Source organism: Camellia sinensis, chromosome 3, assembly GCF_055761805.1.
Source record: "Camellia sinensis isolate YWXY chromosome 3, ASM5576180v1, whole genome shotgun sequence".
Lineage (NCBI taxonomy): Eukaryota > Viridiplantae > Streptophyta > Magnoliopsida > Ericales > Theaceae > Camellia > Camellia sinensis.
In genome coordinates this window covers 14,055,274-14,079,124 of record NC_138963.1, presented here as the reverse complement: position 1 = coordinate 14,079,124, position 23,851 = coordinate 14,055,274, and the positions used below count along the sequence as shown (strand labels likewise).

The 23,851-nt window shown below is 37.1% G+C and overlaps 1 protein-coding gene across 4 annotated transcripts; it reads left to right on the top strand.

Annotated features, from left to right (window-relative positions):
• On the top strand, nt 1–20,208 carry LOC114319879 (Transducin/WD40 repeat-like superfamily protein). 4 transcript variants are annotated; one of them, XM_082919131.1, is made up of 20 exons: nt 1–202; nt 306–524; nt 1,541–1,649; nt 1,803–2,180; nt 2,265–2,320; nt 2,715–2,961; nt 3,042–3,097; nt 3,295–3,556; nt 3,710–3,873; nt 4,020–4,162; nt 4,242–4,343; nt 4,689–4,827; nt 8,302–8,388; nt 8,472–8,633; nt 9,057–9,407; nt 15,072–15,214; nt 15,307–15,422; nt 15,955–16,328; nt 18,953–19,165; nt 19,574–20,208. In XM_082919131.1, exons 1-20 carry the CDS (start codon nt 155–157, stop codon nt 19,991–19,993), a joined length of 3,789 nt encoding a protein of 1,262 aa, XP_082775257.1. In that variant the 5' UTR covers nt 1–154; the 3' UTR covers nt 19,994–20,208. The 4 variants fall into 4 exon arrangements, with proteins under 4 accessions (XP_082775257.1, XP_082775256.1, XP_082775258.1 ...); XM_082919130.1 differs by having other exon boundaries at nt 15,307–15,428; XM_082919132.1 differs by lacking the exon at nt 18,953–19,165 and having other exon boundaries at nt 15,307–15,428.
• Nucleotides 20,209–23,851: the final 3,643 nt, after the last annotated feature.

The window sequence follows — 23,851 nt, the reverse complement described above, 5'->3', positions numbered from 1 at the left end:
GAAAATCATATCGTAACGATCGAGATCTTCCTTAATTTGCATTCATTTCCCGCCCCAACTCTTTCTCTCTCTCTCTCTCCCTACTCTGAATCACACTCGCTGAATGTAAAGAAGTCCGAAACTCTCTCACTTCGTTTAGGGTTTTGAATTGAAAATGAAACCAAATCGCAAGCTCAAGAAATCACACTCTTCTTCTTCTAAGGTACATTCTCAGCTCTGTCTCCACCATTCCCCAAAACCCTAACAATCTCTAACACTCTCACTTTGAGCTGATGTGATTGCCATTGTTGTTTTTGGGCTTGTAGTTGAAATTGAAAGAAGTTATTGGATTGACAACGAAGAATGCGAATGGATTGGCTTCGAATGTTTCCGGTTCGCGCTGTGTTTATGTGGCCGGATGTGTTGTGGTGGTTTATAATGTGGAATCGGGGTCCCAGTCACACCTCGTGGTTTCCAATCGAACGCCGAAGCCCCTGAGCTGCGTAGCTATGTCGAAAGATGGGGGTTTCGTGGCAGCTGGAGAGGTAGGAAATTCAATTCTTTCTAAGCAAAGGCACATAATTTTTAGTACTTTGTTATGTATTCAAAAGTTTTCGTCACAGATGATGTGAAGTCTGGTTTATTCGTGGTTGAAAATCATGTTGTTCAAACCAATTTAGGATTTACTTCAGGGAGCTCTGTATTTTCACAGTTGTTGCATTTTTTAGACCGTGGCCGTATAAAAGCTCAACTGGATATGAGGATGCTGGAAAGACTGCATCTTTTCGGTCTTCTCTTTAATTGGATATAATATTCAAGACCCAGAATTTGGCTTCTTTGGGTTTTTTTTTTTTTTAATATTTTATTTTAAATAATGTCTTATTTAGTTTGTTAGGTTGGGCTAGATATATTGTTAAAATGGTTTAGAAGATACATTGGATCAATCCATGTGCTTTCTGATTTTAAGCATTATTCTTATTTGGCCTAGCACTACGTCTAGGGCTATAAAATACTGGCAGGCTGGCAGCCTTATTGAAAAAGCTATCTTGAGGCTTAACAAGGGGTAATACCGTTCTCATTTCCATTTCAACTGATTTTCTTAACATATTGTATTCTTTCCATTGGATTAACTGAGAATGTGGCTGCACAAAGTGCCCGCTAGAAAAGATGGACCGAGTAGCCAAGCCAAGAAGTTGGGACCAAGGCTTGTTGAGTTGAGTTGAATTGTACATTTATCCTAGTGCAGGTTTCAAAATAAAAATGTCTATAAGCTGTTTTCAGTTTTCTTGTTTTTTTGGTGATTTTACTTGAAGAAACATAGTTGGATTTGTAGTGTCTCCTCAACTTTAAATTTGAAAATTTCCCTTTGGGAGAATGATGTCAAATAAAAATTGGTAGGCCTACTTATATAAAAAGGGAGGGAAATATGTAGGTCTTTGCAGAAGTATTCAGTTGCACCTGAAATTGAATTTGGTGAACTATTGGAAAATAATTTACTTCCAAAAAAAAAAAAAAAAAAATTCTTATCATTTACCTGAATTTGGTTAACATAATTTTGCAGTCAGGGCATCAGGCAGCAGTGTTAGTATGGGACTGCGTGAGTTTGGCTTTCTTATCTGAACTAAAAAGCCATCAACATGGTGTGGCATGCTCTGCTTTCTCACCTGATGGTTAGTTTAAACAAGTCAGTTGGATCTTCCACACTTGCAATATTTTTTTGTACTATTTGGTCATTGTCAAGAAATGTTATTATTAAGAATATTGTATCTAATCTATTTTCTATTTTTCTTAATTGAAGCTTCTTATTTTATTTTCCTTCATAGGGAAACATCTGGTTTCTGTTGGATTTCCTCATGATGGATACATTTGCCTCTGGGATTGGCGGAGTGGGATGTTAGTTACAAAGCTTAAAGCATGTTCATCTTGTTCTTCCGTAGAATCAGTTTGCTTCTCATCAGATGCAAAATTCATTGTAACTGCTGGGAAGAAGCACCTTAAGTTCTGGACAGTTGGATCATCTGCAAGACCTCGTGCAAATGCTGGGGCTAAGTCTCTGGCAATGCATGGGAAGGCCATTAATCTAGGTTACCAGAAAGGATGCTCATTTGTAGCTGTTACATCTCCTGTCTTGACCAACAGTAGTCTTGTTAATCGTGATCAGGCTGGTGGAATTTTACCTATTTATGCATTGACTGATGCAGGTAGGTAACTTTACATTGAACGTTATATGTTTAATGCATTTAAGATATTGCATTGCTTTTAAATACCCTTTCTTTCATTTACAGGTCTTCTATATCTTCTCCATTCTGGGTTGTCAATAAGAAATTCAGTGGACCTAAAGGTACATGTGATTGGTAATCCAATCATGTAGTAATTCAACTAGTGTGTTATGGTGGTGGTTGAAGTTGTTGTTTAACTTGAACCCTTTTGCAACTTGTCCAAGGTGAACCCGTTTGAATAACCTATGCATGTCACTAACAAGAATATTTTGTCTGGTATATAAAGTACTGGTACATGTGCCATGATTTGTGAAGAGGTGGTAAAACCTTTTATTAAATCATGTATTTATTAAATTATGGAAATTGTTGGAGCACCTCTTACATTTCAACTATCAAGTTATCATAGATCTAGAATCATTGTACTGAGATTAAAGTGCTGCACACATCTTAAGGATATCTTTTCTTGATCAGTTTCACCTTTTATTGTTTTCGTAATTCAAAGAACCTACTCTTCAGGTTAAGAAAGCTTTTGCGCTATCTACATCAAACAAGTTGATTGCTTGTGCATGCAATAATGGAGTTGTAAAACTTTTTACCATCGAGTCCCTTGAATATTCTGGAAGTTTACACCATACTGAGATGAAAAGATGCAAAAAGGAAGATGACATGGACTGCCTTGGAAAAGTAAGCCAAAAGGATCTTCAGTTGTTGCCCACTCTTCCTAATGCAATTGCTTGTCAATTCTTGGCCTCCGAAAAGCTTGGTTAGTAATGGATCTATCATGATAATTGCCTACCTTTATTTGCACATATATTATTTTACTTTATTTTTTTTGTTTTGCAGTGGTCATCTATGGAGACCACAGTCTTTACATATGGGACATTCAAGATATAGACAAGGTGATTGCTAAAACTTGGTATTTATTAACTGTCATTTGTTTTGCAATTTCATCTTGAATTCCTTGTCCATACCCCACTATCCGTTGATTTTGATTGCTCTAAGTATTAGTCCCCAGGCATTCGTTTTCAAAGCTTATTACCTTCATTTACAACAGAAAGTGGTAAATATATATATATATTTTTAAATATTTATCCAGGCTACCAGGTTTTGTGTGCTAGTTTCACACAGTGCATGCATATGGGACATTAAGAATCTTCCGTGTGAAAAAATGCATGATCCATGTCTGGCATGTGTTGCTAGAGGTTGTTCTGGTGGTGTTTCTTTTGCAACATGCTCAGCGGATGGTACTATAAGGTTTTGGGATCTTGCCTTGCAACCTGTTTCATCCATGGATGATCTGACTCTTGCTACAAACCACAACTTTTTATTGACTGAGACAGTTAAAGCTACATGTTTAGGTATTCAGCTCTTGTGCCAACAGATATGTGTACGTGTCTATATATATGTGTATATGCATGTATACATGTATACTAAAATTTGTTCCTATCAGAGTATAGCTAACTGTGTCATTGCTTAATTCTTTGATTGTCTATTTCTGTTTCTGTCTGCAGTAAGTGCTGGGGTTTTTGAACGAGATTCTGTTGAGCTTGGAATTAGCGTGCCAGGGTTTCGGTCATTGGCAATTAGTTCAGATGGAAAGCACCTGGCTGCTGGTGATTGCCAGGGTAACCTTCATGTGTATAACCTATACACATCTGATTATATTTGTGTTCAGGTAAATGTAGGCCCCTATATTTGATGCTGAAAAATCTTGCTGGTTAAACAACATTGTGAGCCTTAAAATTTCATTTTTCTTATCCTTTTTGCTTTGTAAATCTATGCAAATTATCATAAATAGGTTTTGGGGGATTTTTCTTGCAGGATGCTCATGATGCAGAAATCCTGTCACTAAGCTTTAGCTTGTCAAGCAAAAAGGATGTTTTTTCTGAAGAAATTTTAGGAAGCTATTACTTTCTTGCTTCAGGAGGACGGGATCGAATGATCCATCTTTATGACGTCAAAAGGTAATGTAGTAACTTTTTTTGAGCTTGTTCAAGTTTTGGAGGTATCTTTTTATTCACCATTTTTATTTGTTTCCTTCAGGAATTTTGATATTATTGGAAGTGTTGATGATCATTCAGCCGCTGTCACTTCTGTAAAACTCATTAGAGATGGCTGTAAGATTCTAAGTTGCAGTGCTGATAGGTGAGTTCTTCTAAAGCAATATGGTTTTCAGGGAGTTCTGTAGAACCCAATGAATTTAAGTCAATTTGACTGATTTATCATTTGGAAGAGGAGTATACTATTCCTCGTGGCGATTGAAATGGTTCTAACTTGTTGCATATAAACATCTGATAAATTCAGGAGATAACTTAGGCTCGAAGTTTAATTCTGTTTGCTGTAGTACTTGCTTATTTACCCCAATTTCTTGGTAGCATTGTAACACATCTTATCCCTTCAGTTCTTATGAGGACCAAAAGGGATAATTCATTTTCAAGTGGCATCCAACTACATCTGTGTCATTTACATATTTTTTTTTTCTTCCTGTAGGTCTCTGATTTTACGTGATGTAGCTGTAACAGATACTGATTGTAAGATTTCTCGTTGTAATCATCAAATGGCATCTTTTGGAGCTGTGTATGACATGGCTGTAAATCCTACTATGGATGTTGCTGTCACGGTAGGGGAGGTAAACTGGTATTGTAGAAATTTAATGTATAAAGAGAAATAAAGAATTGTATTATTGATTCATGTATTGATTTCTATTACAATGATTCATGATTCCTATATATAGAAGAGGGTGAGTGTGTAGTAGGTAAGGAGTAGGTGAAGTGGAGGTGGTAGTGGTGTAGTGGGTTAGGTTTAGTGGAGTAGGTGAGGTGATAGTGGTGTAGTGGGTTAGGTTTAGTGGAGTAGGTTTAAGTGGGTGAAGTAGGTGGAGAGTAGGTGGATTTTAACAGCCCCCCGCAAACTCAAGGGGGATAGGAACTAACCAACTTGAGTTTGGAGAGAGTAACAAAACAAGAAAATACATAAAAATAAAAGAGGATAGGTGACACTGTATGGTCGTGTCAGACCATTGGTGAAGACACTGGATGATGGTGTCATAACGTTGTAGAGGACACTGTATGGGGTGTCATAACCATGTAGAGGACACTGTATGGTGGTGTCATAACGGTGTAGAGGACACTGGATGGCGGTGTCAGACCGATGTAGAAGACAGTTTATGGGGTCATGTCGGACCGTTGTAGTAGACACTGTGTGGTCGTGTCAGACCGATGTAGAAGACAGTTTATGGGGTCATGTCGGACCGATGTAGAAGACAGTTTACGGGGTCATGTCGGACCGTTGTAGCAGACAATGTTGTGACAGTTGTTGTGACAGTTTACAGAGTCTTGCTGGACCCTTGTAGAAACTAACCGGAATCAATGTCGGGACAGTTTACAGAGTCTTGTCGGACCCATAAAGGAGCTAACCGGAATCAATGTCGGGACAGTTTACAGAGTCTTGTCGGACCCATAAAGGAGCTAACCGGAATTAATGTCGGGACAGTTTACAGAGTCTTGTCGGACCCATAAAGGAGCTAACCGGAATCAATGTCGAGACAGTTTACAGAGTCTTGTCGGACCCATGAAGGAGCTAACCGGAATCAATGTCGGGACAGTTTACAGAGTCTTGTCGGACCCCTAAAAAGTCGCACCCTCAAAAGATGTGCCCAATCTTTCAAAAGGCGTGCCATCAAAAGGCGTGCCCAATCCATAAAAAGAAGTGCCATCAAAAGTTGCGCCCTCAAAAGGCGCGCCCACTTCATCAAAAGTCGTGCCCGACAGAAAGCGTCGAGCCATCAAAAGGTGAGCCGGAGACGCGGCAAGGCACGTGAGCGACAGAGCGGCGTGTCGGCCGCGTCGTCAGTGTCAATATAAACCAATGCAGAGGCGGAGGAAACCAAACCAGACTGAAACCTCTGAACTTGTTATTCTGAAACAATCTGTAAATACTCTGTATCCAACCCTTCTCGGAAACACTCAGCAACCCAAAAAACATGGCCTCTTCTTCCCGTTCAGCTACCCAGAATATGGCCTCTTCATCCCGTGGTCTACTCACTCTCTTTCCCGACCTCAATGAGTCAACAAGAGAGAGAACTGGTGCGGTGGCCAGTGAACCTCAACCAAACACCTCTGTGTTTGCTCCGTTGAACTTTCCGATGCGGTCGGTGGAGCAAAAAATGGCGGTGCAAACTGATATTGAGGCCAATCAGTATACTCTGAAGTCATGTGTGGAAACCATGACTGCGGTCACAAACTTGTCGCACCGGCTGCAGAGCAGGACAAATGAGGTGCAACAGTTAAACTCCCAGCTGGCTCTGCTCCAACGCATGTATAAGGATGCGCGAGCAGAGATAAGTGTGCTAAAGGCAGAAAACAAGGAGCTGAAGCGGAAGGCCACCGTTATGTTCCGATTTGGAGGGCCGCCATATGCTGTAGTGGAGGAGCAGGGAGGAGGCAACTTGCTTGGTGGTCTAGGAAGCATGGAGGCTGGGCAGTCACGGGACAATCAAGAGAAAAGCAAGAAGAAGAGACCCGCAGTAGAGTAGAGAAGAAAAATCCCACTGTGGGTGCGGTTGTTTTGTTTTTTTTTTTTTTTTTTTTTTTTTTTTTTTTTTTTTTTTTTTGGGATGTAAAATGGTGATCGGGGTGAGTCCCGATATGAATAAAGCAAGTGTGTTTGGCAAACTCGAATGGTAGGTGTGGTAATGCAGAAAAATTAACTGGAATGAAATTTTTTTTTTTTGTTTTTTTTTTTTTTGATATTGGTATCATGGAGTGGGCGGTGGTACAAAAATATTGTGTAGAAAAAGAGGGAGATGGTGGAAAATTATTGTTTAGACAGAGAGAAGGCATGTGAGGTGTAAAGTGGAGGACAAAATAAAAGAAAAAAAGGTGAGAAATGTGATGATTTCTGTCCCTTCGCACAAAAACAGTACCACTAAAAGATGTTGTGGCTGCAAAGCCTGAAAAACTCAATGCATCAGTGGTTGATGGCGGAGACAATTGGAGTGTGGGACAGAGACAGCTTTTGTGCTTGGGGAGAGTCATGCTAAAACACAGCAAGATTCTGTTTATGGACGAAGCAACGGCTTCTGTCGACTCCCAGACCGATGTTGTCATTCAGAAAACCATTCGCGAGGACTTTGTGTCGTTTACAATAATCAGCATAGCTCACAGAATACCCACAGTTATGGACTGTGACAAAGTGATGGTTATGGATGCTGGATGGGCAAGGGAATATGAAGCCCCATCTCAGTTGCTCGAGAGGCCTTCGTTATTAGCCCAGCAATACTCAGATTACTATGCATTTAGAGGCCATGAGGTGTACCAAACACCATTCAAGGAGGGGAAGAAAAGAGGGTCTGAGAAGCTTGATCAGAAGCAGGTTGTCCATAGGAAGTCCATTGATGCATTTGGACAGAGGACTTCACAGTATAGAGGTGTCACAAGGCATAGATGGACCGGTAGATATGAAGCCCATCTATGGGACAACAGTTGTAAGAAAGTTGGAAGAGGCAGGAAAGTGAAGGTATGTGTACAAAATTCCAGCGGGCAGCGGAGGCAAGGTTGCCGGCCGGCTGCCCGCCGGTGAGAAAACAAAATACGGGCCTAAATCTTATTGCTCTGATACCATGTAGAAATTTAATGTATAAAGAGAAATAAAGAATTGTATTATTGATTCATGTATTGATTTCTATTACAATGATTCATGATTCCTATATATAGAAGAGGGTGAGTGTGTAGTAGGTAAGGAGTAGGTGAAGTGGAGGTGGTAGTGGTGTAGTGGGTTAGGTTTAGTGGAGTAGGTGAGGTGATAGTGGTGTAGTGGGTTAGGTTTAGTGGAGTAGGTTTAAGTGGGTGAAGTAGGTGGAGAGTAGGTGGATTTTAACAGGTATTTTAACTGATATTTCTAGTAAGCAAAATAAAATGCAAATGGTAACCATTAATGTGTTCCTTGACTGATTTTTGCAAGTTATCATACTAGTCAACTCTTGTCCACCACAGAAACTGAATCAATGCTGGTTATCTGGCCTTGTAATATAAAACGTGGATATATGATTTGTATAATGGCCATTGCCTGGGACTGAATACTGATGAATAAGTTCTGGTGATAGGATAAGAAGATAAACATATTCAACATTGCTGCTGGGAAACTTATTAGATCATTTAAGCAAGAAGGAGAGTCTGGAGACCTGGTAAAGGTGAGCTATCTTAGTATGGTCAGCAAGGCGAGGTTACACCTTCATCACAATGATCTTATGCTGCAAACAAATTGTTTTGACAGGTAATTATGGACCCGAGCTGCAGTTTTTTGGTTTGTTCTTACTCTAACAGGTCTATCTGCATGTATGACTTTTTTACTGGGGAGATTGTTGCACGAGCAGAGGGGCATGGCGAAGTCATTACTGGCATTATTTTCTTACCAGACTGTGAGCACATAGTTTCTGTGAGTTATTACTAATTTTTCCTGGCTAATTAATGTGCCTTTCCCTGTGTTGCATGCCGTGATTAAGTGAAGCCAGGTTATTTACCTACGTAAATTAACCATTTGAAGACCTGAAAGAAATTATGTGCAACTTTAATGCTTAATCTTTGTTTCTTCCAAACTACTTTGTATTTTAATTACTGAACATGATTGGATTCTTCTAGACCATCCTGTATTTTACATGCAGTAGGCTTGCTCTTGCTATTGTTGCATGAAATGAAAGTGGTAATATATTTCGCATTGTTAAAATTATCTAAAGCCTTAATTCATTTGAAGGAAACTTGTGTGAATATGTGAAGCCAATTTTTTTTTTTTGCTTCCTTGGCCCTCCCTTTTTTTTTTCTGACTTCATAAATGCATTGTGCAATTTATTGATGTCTTCAGGTTGCTGGTGATGGTTGCATCTTTGTTTGGGAAGTGCCTGCTCCTTTGTCTTCAAAGATACTACAGAAAATTAAGCAAAACTCCAGGCCAAGTTCTCCAAGCAGCATAGTCCAACCTGCATCTTTAAGTCATTTAAAGTTTTATGAAGAGGATGATCACCCATTCAAAATCAATCCTGAACAATGGACACTGCCAGAAAGTTCCAATCCTGTCAGACTTTTTTGTCAAGGAGGTGGTCTTCGAGAGACCTCAGCTTTTAAGTTTAGCATTTCCAGACTCCCCAAGTGGGCAAGAGCCAAAGTAAATAGCCCTCGGATCATGCCTATAGACCCGGACTATACTTCGTCCCAGGTATTATAAAAGATGACTTGTGAAAATGTGTCACTCAGATTTTTTTAAAACTATTGTCACACAAAAATGAAAGCAATGGGTGTTTTCGAACCTTTCATTGTGTTTGTTTCCAAACATGTGAAAAACAAGAATGAAGAAAACGAAAACGATACCAAAAAAAAATGGGGAATTTGTAAAAAAAATTTACATAGCAGTTCAGGAGGTCAAGAAACGTTAAACGGTGGCCATTTTTTCCATTGCCCTTAACAACAATAATCCACATTCCAGTGACTTCTTGTACTCGGCAACACTATTAAGTTCTGTCAATGCATTCTATCAAATGCAGTTAAATCATCTGAACCAGACGATTTAACCCTTCAAATAGGACATTTTTGGGAGAAAAATGAAAGTTAACTATTACATCACTTAGAAAATATGAGGAAGAAGAACTCCGAAAATATGAGGAAGAAGGAATATATTTCTGTTATATTCAAAACTTCTTATATTACAAGACCAAATGACACTCCTTATATAGGAGATATTACAAACATCATTATAACCCATTATATGCCACTTACATATTATATATTACCACTATCTACCACTATCATATTATATACATGCCACTATCTACCACCAACACCACTATCATATTCTATACATGCCACTATCTACCACCAACACCACTATCATATTCTATACATGCCACTATCTACCACCAACACCACTATCATATGCCACTATCTTATTATATGCATTAACACAAATTTCCAGCACTCCCCCTCAAGCTGGTTTGAAGATATCTTCCATAGCCAGCTTGCTAGTCAGCTTATCAAATTGCTTCTTGTGTAGTCCCTTCGTTAGCACATCAGCTAATTGTTCACCTGTTGGAAGGTAGGTCATACAGATTATGCCAGCATTGATTTTCTCCTTGATGAAATGTTTATCCACTTCTATATGTTTTGTGCGATCATGTAGAACTGGATTATGAGCTATAGATATAGCTGCTTTGTTGTCACAATAGACCTTCATAGGTGTCGGGTGAGAAAGCTTTAATTCTTCAAGAATTCTTTTAATCCACATTACTTCACAGATTCCATGGGCAACAGCTCTGAACTCTGCTTCTGCACTACTTCTAGCTACCACATTCTGTTTTTTACTCCGCCATGTAACTAGGTTCCCACCTACAAAGGAGCAGTATCCGGATGTTGATCTCCTGTCTGTAACACTTCCTGCCCAGTCTGCATCTGTGTATACTTCAACTTGAAGATGTCCATGTTTCTTGAACAGTAAGCCTCTCCCTGGAGTTCCTTTCAAATATCTTAAGATCTTATAAACGGCCTCAAAGTGCTCTGCCCCTGGTGAGTGCATGAACTGACTTACCATGCTGACTGCAAAGGCAATATCAGGCCGCGTATGAGACAAGTAAATCAATTTCCCGACAAGTCGCTGATATTGTTCCCTCTCTTTGACTTCTTCAGCCTTAGCAGCTTGTAACTTCAAGTTAGGCTCGATCGGAGTCTCCACCATCTTACAACCAAGCATACCTGTTTCTCCAAGGAGATCAAGAACATATTTTCTCTGATTAACGAATATACCTTCCTTGGATCTTGCAAATTCCATTCCGAGGAAATACTTGAGGGCTCCCAGATCCTTAATGTGAAATTCTTTTGCGAGTTTCTCTTTGAGGGCTGCTAACTCTGCTTCATCATTACCAGTTAAAATGATGTCATCAACATAAACAATCAAAATTGCAATTTTACTGTTTTTTGAATGTTTATAAAATATTGTGTGATCTGCTTGACTCTGCGAGAAGCCACAACTGATAACTGCCTTCCCAAAGCGTTCAAACCATGCTCTTGGTGATTGTTTGAGTCCGTATAATGACTTGTTCAATCTGCATACTCTGTTGCTTCCAAGTCTCTGCTCAAATCCCGGCGGTAGGCTCATGAACACCTCCTCTTCAAGATCACCATTGAGAAATGCATTTTTAATGTCAAGTTGATGTAGAGGCCAATTTGAATTTACTGCAAGAGATAACAGTACTCTGATGGAATTTATTTTAGCAACAGGAGCAAACGTCTCCTGATAGTCGATCCCATAAGTTTGAGTGAAGCCTTTAGCCACCAGTCTCGCCTTGTATCTCTCAACGCTTCCATCTGCGTTACATTTTATTGTAAACACCCATTTACACCCAACTGTTTTCTTGTCTTTGGGTAGATCAACTATCTCCCAAGTACCACTTCTCCTTAAAGCATTCATCTCCTCCATGACTGCTAATTTCCAATTCGGATCATCCAATGCTTCCTGTATATTCCTTGGAACAAACAAGTGTGAAATCCTAGATGTGAAAGCTCTATGGTTTTTAGACAGTCTTTGATAGGAGAGGTAATTTGCAATAGGATGTTTAATGCAATTTCGGACACCTTTCCTAATTGCTATAGGAACATCAAGGTCGGAAATAGAAGGAATAGGATTACCTAAAATTTCGATGCCAGAACTCGGGTGGACATTCGGGTCATTAGGATGGACATTCGGGTCATTATTCCTCAGATGAAATCGCTTCCTAGTATAAACCTGAAGCTCAGGATTTAGATCATTTTGTAGTACTTCTCCCCCTAAACAAGAATCTTCTTGACTAGGCACCATAGAACTTGGTTCTCCTAAGTGATCATTATCAGACAGATGTGGTTTTTGTGTAGGATAAATGACATTGGGGAGCGGGATAGAAATATCCCAAAAACGGTCTTTTACTCCACTTGTCTCCCCCTGAAGAGAAGTGTTGGGGAAATAGGATTTTGTTTCCACAAATGACACATCCATACTCACATGAAATTTCTTGGTTTGAGGGTCGAAACACTTATACCCTTTTTTGTTTGAGGAATAACCCAAAAAAACACATTTTATAGCACGGGGGTCAAGTTTTGAACGAAATTGACTAGGAACATGAACATAGGCAGTACATCCAAAAACTTTGGCGGGTAAATCAGAAAACAACCTCGTGTCAGGAAAAAAAGTTTTGAGACAATCGAAAGGCGTTTTGTATGTTAACACCTTTGTAGGCATCCTGTTTATCAAATAAGAGGCTGTTAAAATTGCTTCACCCCATAAATATTTAGGAACATGCATGTAAAACATTATAGCACGTGCTACTTCAAGTAGATGTTTATTTTTTCGTTCTGCAATGCCATTTTGTTGAGGGGTATCCCGACATGTAGATTGATGAAAAATTTCCTTTTTTTCCAAAAACTCACCCAACTGCTCATTGAAATATTCTGTTCCATTATCAGAATGTAAAATACCAATTTTGGTTTGAAATTGGTTTTCAATCATATTGTAAAAATTTGTGAATAAATTTTTCACGTCAGATTTTTTATTCATCAAATAAATCCAACATAAGCGGGTATGGTCATCAATAAATGTAACAAACCATCTTTTACCAGAAAGAGTAGTGATTTTAGAAGGGCCCCAAACATCACTATGAATCAAATAAAAAGGTTTGGAAGCCTGGTAAGGTTTTGGCAAATAAGTAGAGCGATGAAATTTTGCAAAAATGCAACTTTCACAATGAAAAGAAGAACAATCAATCCCTTTAAATAATTCTGGAAATAAATGTTTCAGATAAAGAAAACTAGGATGTCCTAGCCTATAGTGCCATAGCATTATTTTTTCTCGAACAGAGATTGAACTAGTACTATTAAAGCTCTGAGCTTTTTTATTACTAACAGGTACTTCATCAAAGTAGTAAAGACCTTCAAGCATCCTAGCACGCCCAATCATCATCCCCGAGTTCTGGTCCTGAAATTCACAATGGGATTCAAAAAATGTAACACGACAATTAGAATCCTTAGATAGTTTACTGACAGACAAAAGGTTACAGGCTAAGTTGGGGACGTGAAGAACAGCATTGAGATTAATTTTCTCAGTTAGTTTAATAAATCCTTTTCCTGCAATAGGTGAAAAACTACCATCGACTATTCTGATTTTGTCATGACCGGAACAAGGGAAATAGGTACTAAATAAATGGGAAAAACTAGTCATGTGATCGGAGGCACCGGAATCTATGATCCACGGAGAGAAGTTTAGGCAAGAGAAGGCTTTAGGATTTCTACCTGTTTGTGCCAACAAAACACTAGGAGTACCGGATGAGGAGTTGGATTTTATCAGCTTTAAGAGTTGATCAATCTGCTCTTTGTTGAAGGGACCTGAATCGGCTTCATTAGCGGTAGGAAAGCCACGATTCTTCTCTCCTTGTTTGCTGCTTTTCCAGTTGACAGGTTTGCCATGGATCTTCCAACACGTTTCACGTGTATGGCGAGGCTTGTTGCAAAAATCACACTAGACCCGTGGCTTATCATCAAACCTGCGCTGGTAATTTGCAGCCTTGTTGGCCGCAGCATCGCTAATTAAAGCAGAAATTTCAATTGATTCACCAGTACCTTTTTTCTTAAGCATGACGCTCCTTCGGCTCTCTTCCCTTCTGACTTTGGCAAATACTTCGCCAATGGATGGGAGAGGAGGTCTGCCAATAATTCTTCCTCGCACTTCATCGAACTCAATGTTGAGGCCGGCAAGAAACTTGTAAATACGGCTGTCTTCCACAGTTTTCTTGTGGTGGTTGCAGTCGTCAACCGATTTCCATTCGTATGTGTTGAAGATGTCAAGATCCTGCCACAACCTTTTCAACGAATTGAAATATTTGGTGACGGAATCATCTCCTTGACGAATCTCTCCCAACTTCAAAGTTAATTCGAAAACTTGAGATTGATTTCCTAGGTCAGAATACATCTGACTAACATTATCCCACAATTCTTGTGCAGTAGGATAGCACATGTAATTAGAGCTTATATCCTCCTCCATGGAATTGACCAACCATGTCATAACCATGGAGTTTTCAGCGTCCCAACTGTCGAACAGCGGATCATTAATAGCAGGAGCCTTCTTGTCACCAGTGATGTAACCGATCTTTCCTTGCCCACGGATATACATCCGGACAGATTGTGACCAGCGGAGAAAATTATCACCATTTAGGCGGATGGTGGTGATTTGGACAGAGTGAGAGTTTGATGTTTTCAACGGAATGGCAGCGGCAGGGGTTGAGGTGGTTTCGGACGTGACTTCCGACATGGCTATGACGGTTTTAGGGCTGCTGTGGTTTTTGTAGCTCTGATACCAACTTAGAAAATATGAGGAAGAAGAACTCCGAAAATATGAGGAAGAAGGAATATATTTCTGTTATATTCAAAACTTCTTATATTACAAGACCAAATGACACTCCTTATATAGGAGATATTACAAACATCATTATAACCCATTATATGCCACTTACATATTATATATTACCACTATCTACCACTATCATATTATATACATGCCACTATCTACCACCAACACCACTATCATATTCTATACATGCCACTATCTACCACCAACACCACTATCATATTCTATACATGCCACTATCTACCACCAACACCACTATCATATGCCACTATCTTATTATATGCATTAACACAAATTTCCAGCAACATCAATGCTGATAGTTGTATAATTTACCATCCTTGATCTTATTCACAATTCTTAAAAGAATTAACATGTGCCACACATCTGTGATTCTATAATCTGTCTGCTCATGCTTCCCACTGTTGTTACAAGCAAGTTGGACTGAATGTGTTTTCTCCATAGGTTGGTAGTCACGGGGACTCTAATGTTCAAACCCCATCTAAACATGACCTGGAAGGCAGTGAACCATTTCTTGGTAGCATGTCCAGACATTCATCTGATACCGATACCAGCCAAGGATCTCAAATGCCTCAAGAAACCCATAGGTTAGCATTCAATAACTTTTGGCAATGGTTTTTGTCCTGTGAATGCTAAGTTCTTTACTAAATGCTTTCATGGTTTCATATTTGTGCTTCAGGAGGAGCTTTGCATTGGACAGGCGTTGGCTCACCATTCATACTGTTTGCTTGGATTCACTAAATTCCCCAGGGGTTTGGGATATGAGAGACATGAAGATGATGGTGACCATTCCAAGTGTGTGTAAGGCCAAACCCTTAATTTTCACACTATGTCCTTGCTATTTATATACTAATGGAAGCATGAAGAATGGAGATGGTGTTGATATCTAGCTTTTCAACGCAAGTTTCATCACCTTTTGTGCAAACAACCAGAAGTGCACCTTGATTTTCTTTTTGCCTGTCTTTGTAATGCTTACATGTTGCTGTGTCCAAAATCATGTGGTTGGTTGGCTTCCAAATTTTCATGCACAAACAGCCTGGATGCTTTTATGGGCTTGATTTACGGTGTGAGTGGTATTCTTTGGGTGGGTTACTACTACATGTATTAGTGGCTGCTGTAGATACTTTTTACTGGCAGACTCGTGTATCTCACTACATAGCCATTAACAAAAAAAAAGGCACATGGAAGGCTTGTTACAGTTCACCATGTTGTATTGACTGATTTCAAGTAGTAGAGATACTTGTCTGTAATTAGAGATCATAGTGGAAATTATTTCAAGCCATTGGTATTTTGTTTTATATCTTATGCAGTAATGATTTTTATGCAGCAAAAGACCCAGCTTTGGAGATGACAAGTGATATTGAGGTCATTAAAGTCTCATCCAGGGATCCCAGTGTGAATAATTCTCCAGTGGAACCTAGCTTTGGGCTTAGAAACCATGTTGATGGCGAAGGTGCATCTTTAACCAAACATGCCAGACAAAATGGTTCTGGCTCAGCAAGCCATAGCAGCGATGAATTAGAGATAAGTAGTGCAAGTGCGTGCCAGGAGGTGTCTGTTTCAGAAGTATCAGAACAGTTTCAGTCAGAAACAACTGAAAGTGGGTTACAAGCATTGATGGAAGTCAATGCTGCCTGCATGAAGTCTCAAGCTAAGGATCTGCTCAAGCACAACTTTGGTGATTTGTCAGGAAGGTTGAAGGTTGGTAGTTTCCTCGCGTAGATCATTGTTTTGAAACCCAGACCGGGCTGGCCGGTCGGACTGGGAACCGGTCCTTGTTCTGGTCCGGTCAACCCCCTAAAACTGGAGTGGGAGCAAAACCGGAAGACCTTTCGGTCGAACCGGCAAAACCGATGACCCGAACCGGGTTTTGAGGGTCGGCCTGTTTTTTTTAATTTTATTTTTATTCTTTTCTTTCTCTTTCTTTCTTTCTTATATATATATATATATAAATATATTTCAAAATTTTGACTAAAAATTCTTACTTCAAGAGTCTTCTCTCATAAGGAAGAGTCTCATTGGAAGTTTGAGAAAATTATGAAAGTCTATTCCTATTTATAGGAAAAGATTTTTCAAAGAGAACCTATAAAATTCTATGTGGGATTCAATCAAATTATTTGAAACATATTGATTGGAGGGAGAGTTGAAAATTTCATTTCCCTCCAAAATTAAATCTAGAATTCAATCAATTTTTTTGGAAGGAATGTTTAAAAAATTTAATTTCTTTAAAACAAGTGACTTTTTTTTATCAATTATGACTTTATTAAATATTATTAATAAATAGTATGCAACAATTTTTATTTTTATTTGAGTATTTATATATATTTTAATTTATTTATAATTTATAGTTATATTTTTTAATTATATAATATTAATTATGACGTCACGGTTTGACCGCTTTGATCCGACGGTTGAACCGGTGACCCGTCCACCCGGACCCTTTTCCGGTTCGCTCACCGGTCCAGTTTTCAAAACATTGGCATAGATAATCTTCCTTCTCTCTTTGTGGATAGATGATCTACCTTATCATTCTTGCTAGATAATGACTAGAGGAAAACTTGTATACCCACTAGCTGGGATCGCAGGATGCATCCAAATGTGTTTCCTTACTGATAGGGCCATATCTTGTCTTTTAGCCTTCTATCATGAGATATATAGCCACACCTCCAAAATCTGTTTTCTTTACTGGAAGAACTAAATTTCCATTTCTACTTCGAAGCAGTAAAAGACTTTGTAGCTGCTAAGCGGAATAGTTAACTGGATTCTCCATATAAATGAGGAAGTCTTAAGAAATATGTTTTAAGCCAACAACTTTAGGAGAATACTGTTTGTTTGGTTTTAGTTTTTTGAATTCAGTTTTTTGAAAATTGAGTTTTTTGTTTTTTGTATTTTTTTGTTTTTAGTGAATGTTTTTAAAATTTTAAGCAATTTTTTTACTTTTTTAAATGTATTTAAATAGTAAAATATTTGGGAAAAAATATTTTAAAAAATTAATAAATACAAAAAAATACGAAAAATATACTAAATTTTAGTTTTTTTGTTTGTTTGTTTTTTGGTATTTAGTGAATTTTTTAAAGATTTTTTTCACAAATATTATACTTTCTAAGTGTATTTATGTTAGGTGTGTCTAAAAATTAAAAAAATTGCTTAAAATATTAAAAAAATTCAGTGAAAACAAAAAATATGGAAAACAAAAAAGTAGAATTTTTTGAAAAGTGAATTCTGAAAACTGAAAAGAAACAGAGTGATTATCAATGTTTTATTTTGAGTATTCGTTTGCGGTTCTTTTTTATAGAAGGTTCGACTATTACATCGTTTTCCACCGTAGTTTTAGCCGGAGGGACTTAAGATCTGAGCGCATTAGTTTGTGTATGCTTCATGGAGAAGACCTATTTTTATGTAAATATTTTAGGGCATCTCCAACGGTTTTTCCACCAAATTTGAGTAAAAATTTAAGGAAAAGCTCTATTTCATATCAAATGCTCCAATAGAGGGTTTTGTGGTTTCGTCAAACATCGGTCGACTAGGCAGACAACCGGCTGGTCAACCGGCCAGTGCAAATTTTTCACAATTTTTCTTCTTGAGGTGGTCATCCAGGGGGTTGACTAGGCGGACGACCGGGCGGTCGACTGGCCAGTGTAATTTTTTCACAAACTTTTGCCTTTAGGTGGTCATCCGGGAGGACATTCGGGGGATATCCGTTGTTGCACATTGGTCCTTAGTTTGATGAAAGAAAAGTGAAATCCTAGATTTAATACCTATGTTACCTAGAACATGGATTGTTCTGGTATACGGAACGGGAACGTGAACGTGATACGTTACATGTTCTAAAATGTGGTACGATAGGGGTAGACTTGTAAATATTATACTTAAAAATTTAAGGTACTTCTAGAGTAAATTTTTTTTTTTTTTTTTAAACTATCAGATATCCAATAAGATGTAATATTTTCTATGAGCATTATGACCCATTTTTTTGACTTTTTGTCTTGTTAAAACTTAACTCACCTTAGATTTTAGTTCTTATATTTGAATTTTTTCCTCCTAAGGTAACATTTAAGGACATATTGAAAAAAACTTTTGGAATCGCTTTGGAATACTAAATTTACTATTTTGGAACAGAAGTGTATCATATTTCGGAATGTACGTACCAATACGTAATTCGTTAGGGTATTTGCGTTTTCTGGTAACATAGTTTGATACCGATTTGATGAAACCATTGGAGCTGAAAAATGATCAATTTTTCATTAAATTCAAATTTGATAATAAGTTTGATACATGGTTGGAGATGGCCTTACTAGTCTCATTTACATATTCTCTGCTTTTAGACAGAGGAAAGGAAATCATCAGTAAGGAAAAGCTACTCGGCACAATTTGTTCTACGGAAGGACCTTCTTAGAGGCCAGAAAAAACTATTTGACACGCCCATTTGGGATCTAGGTGGTGAAAGTATGAAAGAGGGAAAAGAAGTCACTTCCCTTGCTATGCAGCAGGACCCACAAATACTGGTCCTGGAGGAATTGCAAAGTACTTGTGAAAAGGTATGTCTATTAATACAACATAGATTTGGCAAGTTTACTTTTTCGATTAAATTATGCTGGAGGAACATTCAGAGAAACAAAACAAATTTTTTTTAAAACTAATGTTGAATGAAATCATATATGGTTTTTCAAGCTTGTTACTTCAGGTATGTTTAGTTTGTCAGTTTCAGGCTCTCCATTCATCACTGAATTATCAGTTTTAGACTCTTTTTTTTAATTTTTTTTATTAATGTAGTTATTGAGTATGATGTAGGTTGGTTGTTTTAATCTGAACTTAAAATATTTATTTAGAATATATATATATATATTTCCTTTCAGTTTTGGAGAACTTTTCTTAACTTACATGTAAAACGACACTAAAGAATCCAAGCTAAGATGCCTTTCCTGATTTCTTTTGAATCTTTACAGGACGTGAAGAACATGATGCCAAAGTTGCAGAGCTCGGCTACCATTATCTCGCAAAGTGATTCAGCCAATTGCTTTGCCACGGACAATTCAGGGAACCTTGATCTTGAAAATATCATAAACCAGCCGGATTCTAATTTTGAGGGATGTGAGAAGCAAAATACAATCATGGCATGCAAAGAAGCATTACTCAATTTGGAGACCGCAGCTGAGAATGCATTCCTGTTATTTTCTAAATTAGGAACTCTGACCAATACGGTAGAGGAGGCTTCGATAGGATCTGAGTCTCAGTTATACAGCGAGGCTACTGAGATGCTGCCATCAATAGCAAAGAAAGTTCAAGAAGTTACCACACTGGTGCAATCTACCAACATTTCTGGTGTGAAACCAAAGCAGACGTTTCGAGCTTTGAACCATTGTTAGGAACATTTGCCGAAAGTCTTTCACAAAGGGTTGTCGAAATACTGAAGAAAAATTGTGGCACTTTGACATGATTAGGATCTAACAAATTGTGTACAGGATTTTGTTATCTTGAAAAATAAGGGTGCTACTTCCATTCAAGGGAGGGAGGCACATATTGATCTCATAGTGAATGATTACAGATCAAATAAAATATTTCCTTGGTATTTTTCTTGGAACTCTATTGTGTTGTTTGGTTCTTGGATTTGTTATGGAAAGAAAAAGGAAAGGGAAAAGAAAAGAAAAGAAAGAAAAGGAAGGAGAGGGGCTAAATTCTTTGCTTCTATTTTGTTGGGCTAAGAGAATGAAGACATTTCTCAAAAATGCAAATTTTTTTTTATTTTTTATATGGTTTGGTTTCCCATGAAAAAATTTGAACATGTATTCAGAAATAATCAGCCCTAATTTTGACCCTCCTTTCTAGCACAGGAAGAGTATCTGGACAGAGTCCAACCTCTATTTGAATGCAGACCAAAAGAGATCAACTAATGGAAAGCCCAGCCTAGATAGTGCTAGTTGGGCCCATTGGAGCCCTCAGGCACACATCAATGTAGAGAAATGGCTAACCATGATTTTTTAGCACTGAATTCAACAGGGCTGGGCCCCATCTTTTTCTTGGCCCCCAAAAAAGGTAAATGCATAACAATTCTCTGTGGCATGATCATAAGAGCCTCTATTCGTTGAGATATCTAACAAGAGAGACTTAAACAAGTCTGACAATGCGACGACATATACAAAAAGAAATAAAGTTCAGAAAATTAAAATCTTTCCAAAACACACTCTTTTCTCTTTCATATATACACATCGTTTCCTACCTCAACTTATTGGTCTTTTCCACTTTAGCATAAAAAAAAGAAAAAAAAAAAAAGAAAAGAAAAGAAAAGAAAAGAAAAGCAACGACCATCTTTGCTTTTTCCCCATCCATTCACCTTTGAAAGCCATTTATGCTGATGATTTTCATGCAGTTTTTTTATATAAAAACTGCACAAAAAGCCCTTTTTTTCCCCTTTAATTTTTGTGATTTCAAGGCATGACAGTGAATAATGCAACTCTCCAAAACATTTATAATAATAATAACAACCCTAAAGTTTTGTTTGGAATATTTGTAAATCCCTAAGAAGGTATGCCTACAAGTTACCTTCTTGTAGTGCTTCTGTCTTGCTTTAGTAACATGCCAAACTCTATATTCTTTCTTGGGATTCCTTCACTCTCCATGTATAATTATATCATATATATTTTATCAAGCTATAACTATAATGCTAAGGCCATGTGGCATTATTAAGGGCTACTGCAGTGGTAATAATCTATGAATGTTATAAGCTTTAAAAGCAATCAAAGACACAAAGATTACTTATTGCCCAATATCTGTCTAATTAGTGAATTGTGGCCTCTGGAATTTTGAAAAATGGATATGAACATTGGTTCGGGCACCAAAAACACCATCCTCCACCAAATTTAGAAAGCTAGAAATATTAATCGAACTAACTTTTGGTGAGAAGGGATAAAAATGTCATTTTACATAGGTTTGTGGCACATGGAGTAGGGGATTTTCCTTTCTACTCCAAAGAAAATTATTCAGTAGTCTGAGATATAATCACCGTATGTGCATGTGGTATTTTTGATCAATGAGGTTACTTTAAAAACAATGAATAAAACTAATCCTATCTCTCATTTAATCAACTAAGGATGTTAGGTTAACTCCACACATTTCATAACTACTGCTCTTATTAATCAAAAAATACCATATCAATGTGCTGAGTTGATATTTCAAGACTATTAAATATTTTTCCCGACACATGCTTAGAGAATTTGCAATAATAATACCATTTAAACGGAGGTATATATTTCAGACATAATTCTCATCATATTGGGGCAAGATGTGAACAATTTTGTGAACAGGAATGTTGGGTCCAAAATGAAGGGCCTTGTTTATTGTGGGCTATCATTCAATAAGTTGTTCTTTATGTTCACAAAACAAGTCACTGATTTATTTTGCACTATATATGGGTGGGGTAAAGGACTCAATTGGATTGTCCTTTTGCACTCATCTATATCCCTCATCTACATCTTTGATATGATAGGGGTCCCCTTTTTTCGTGTTATTCACCCTCTCTTATAACAATATTTGCATACTTGTTTTTGCTTTTTGTTAATTGCCCTAAAAATAAAAGAACCAATTTATTCTAACTACAACCAATCACAAGATGAATAACTTTATGTAAGTATATTGATTGTGTGATATAATATAATAAAACAACATTATTTGATATAATTACTTGGGCGAAATTTATGGAATTTGTATGTGCACACACATGCATATCGAATTTCACATTATTTGATTTTTAAAATAAAGGAAAATAGAGACATTCCAACTTTAAAGGCATTGTGGTTATTTGATTGCATTATTGATATGCTATCTATCAAGCTAAATAAATGTTTACAAGTTAGTGCTTATCTAATCTCAAACCCTTTCATTGTCTAGCTAAATAAATAGTAAATAAGTAAATATGATTGCAATTTTACAATTTATTTGAGTGTTTGATGTTATTGGATTTGCATCCAATGATTGTCCTCCCATTAGTGGACCCATTAGCATGTGGTAATTGTCTCTAGGGCTCAATTGGTGATAATTAACTCTACATAAATAAAATCATTTTCCCCTTCCACTTATGTGTCCCATATAATAGCCCCCTTTTTGACATTGGGGACAATATTTGGTGGATTAAAAGGGGCATGCCATTTCTTTATCGTTTTGTATTTGAATTTTAAATTTATATAAAAAAATTATATATATAAATTTATCTTTCAACAAATATTTTCCTTTCTTTCTTTCTTTCCTTCCTTATTTTTTTACAAATTCAAGATCTAAATACAACATTAGAAGAATTCTATCATGCACACTCTTATACCATATGCATCCGTAGTCACACTATTTTCTTGTTTAGTTATGACAAATTTTCTTCTTTAGCTATGACATTATTTTAAGATTTTGGTTATAACTTTTTTGTGTTTGGTTATGACCTTTTTTGTTTTTGTTAGTTATGACTCAGAAAGTATAAAAATATATGTGTGTACCATAATCTTTCCCACAACATTAACATGTCATGGATTCCCATATTACTATGGGCATCTTATCATTATTATTTATTTTTATTTGTTTATCGTGAGTATCATTTTTTCATGTCTAAATTACCTCTATATAACTGATTAAATTTTATTTTAAATATTGATACTTCAAAAAACTACTTCTTCCATCTACATTCAATTTTTTTTTTTCTTTTCTTAGAAGAGAATTACAACTATTTTTTATTTCTGTATACGCATCACATGTGCATAACTTTCTAATATATATATACATATATAATGTTCCATGTTTAAATGTTGAAAGGGTATTTCCTCTTGTTCTTTTCATTGAGAAAATGACAAAAATTAAAGAAAGGAAGGAAAGCTCATTCACACTGCATGAAGCTCAGAGAGAGAGAGTACAAAAACTCTTATTACTCTCTGACCATATGACTCTGCAGTTCCTCACAAAAGAATGGAAGATAAGTTTAAAAAATTGCCATTGAGAGAGAGGAACAAAAAGAAAAAAAAAAAAGAAAGCAAAATCTTAGGCTTTGCATGCTTTTAAGAGTACTAAGGATCTCTTTATATATGTTAGTCTATTTTTCTGAAAAAATGAACCTGACATAAAGAGATTAGAGAATGTGATTGATCAAATAAGAACACCCCCTCCAACAAAAGCTTTGGTGTGAATCCACATGCTATTCTTTTGGATTAGCAATCCTACATAAATCTTGTTTGAATGAAAAAAAAGAAGAA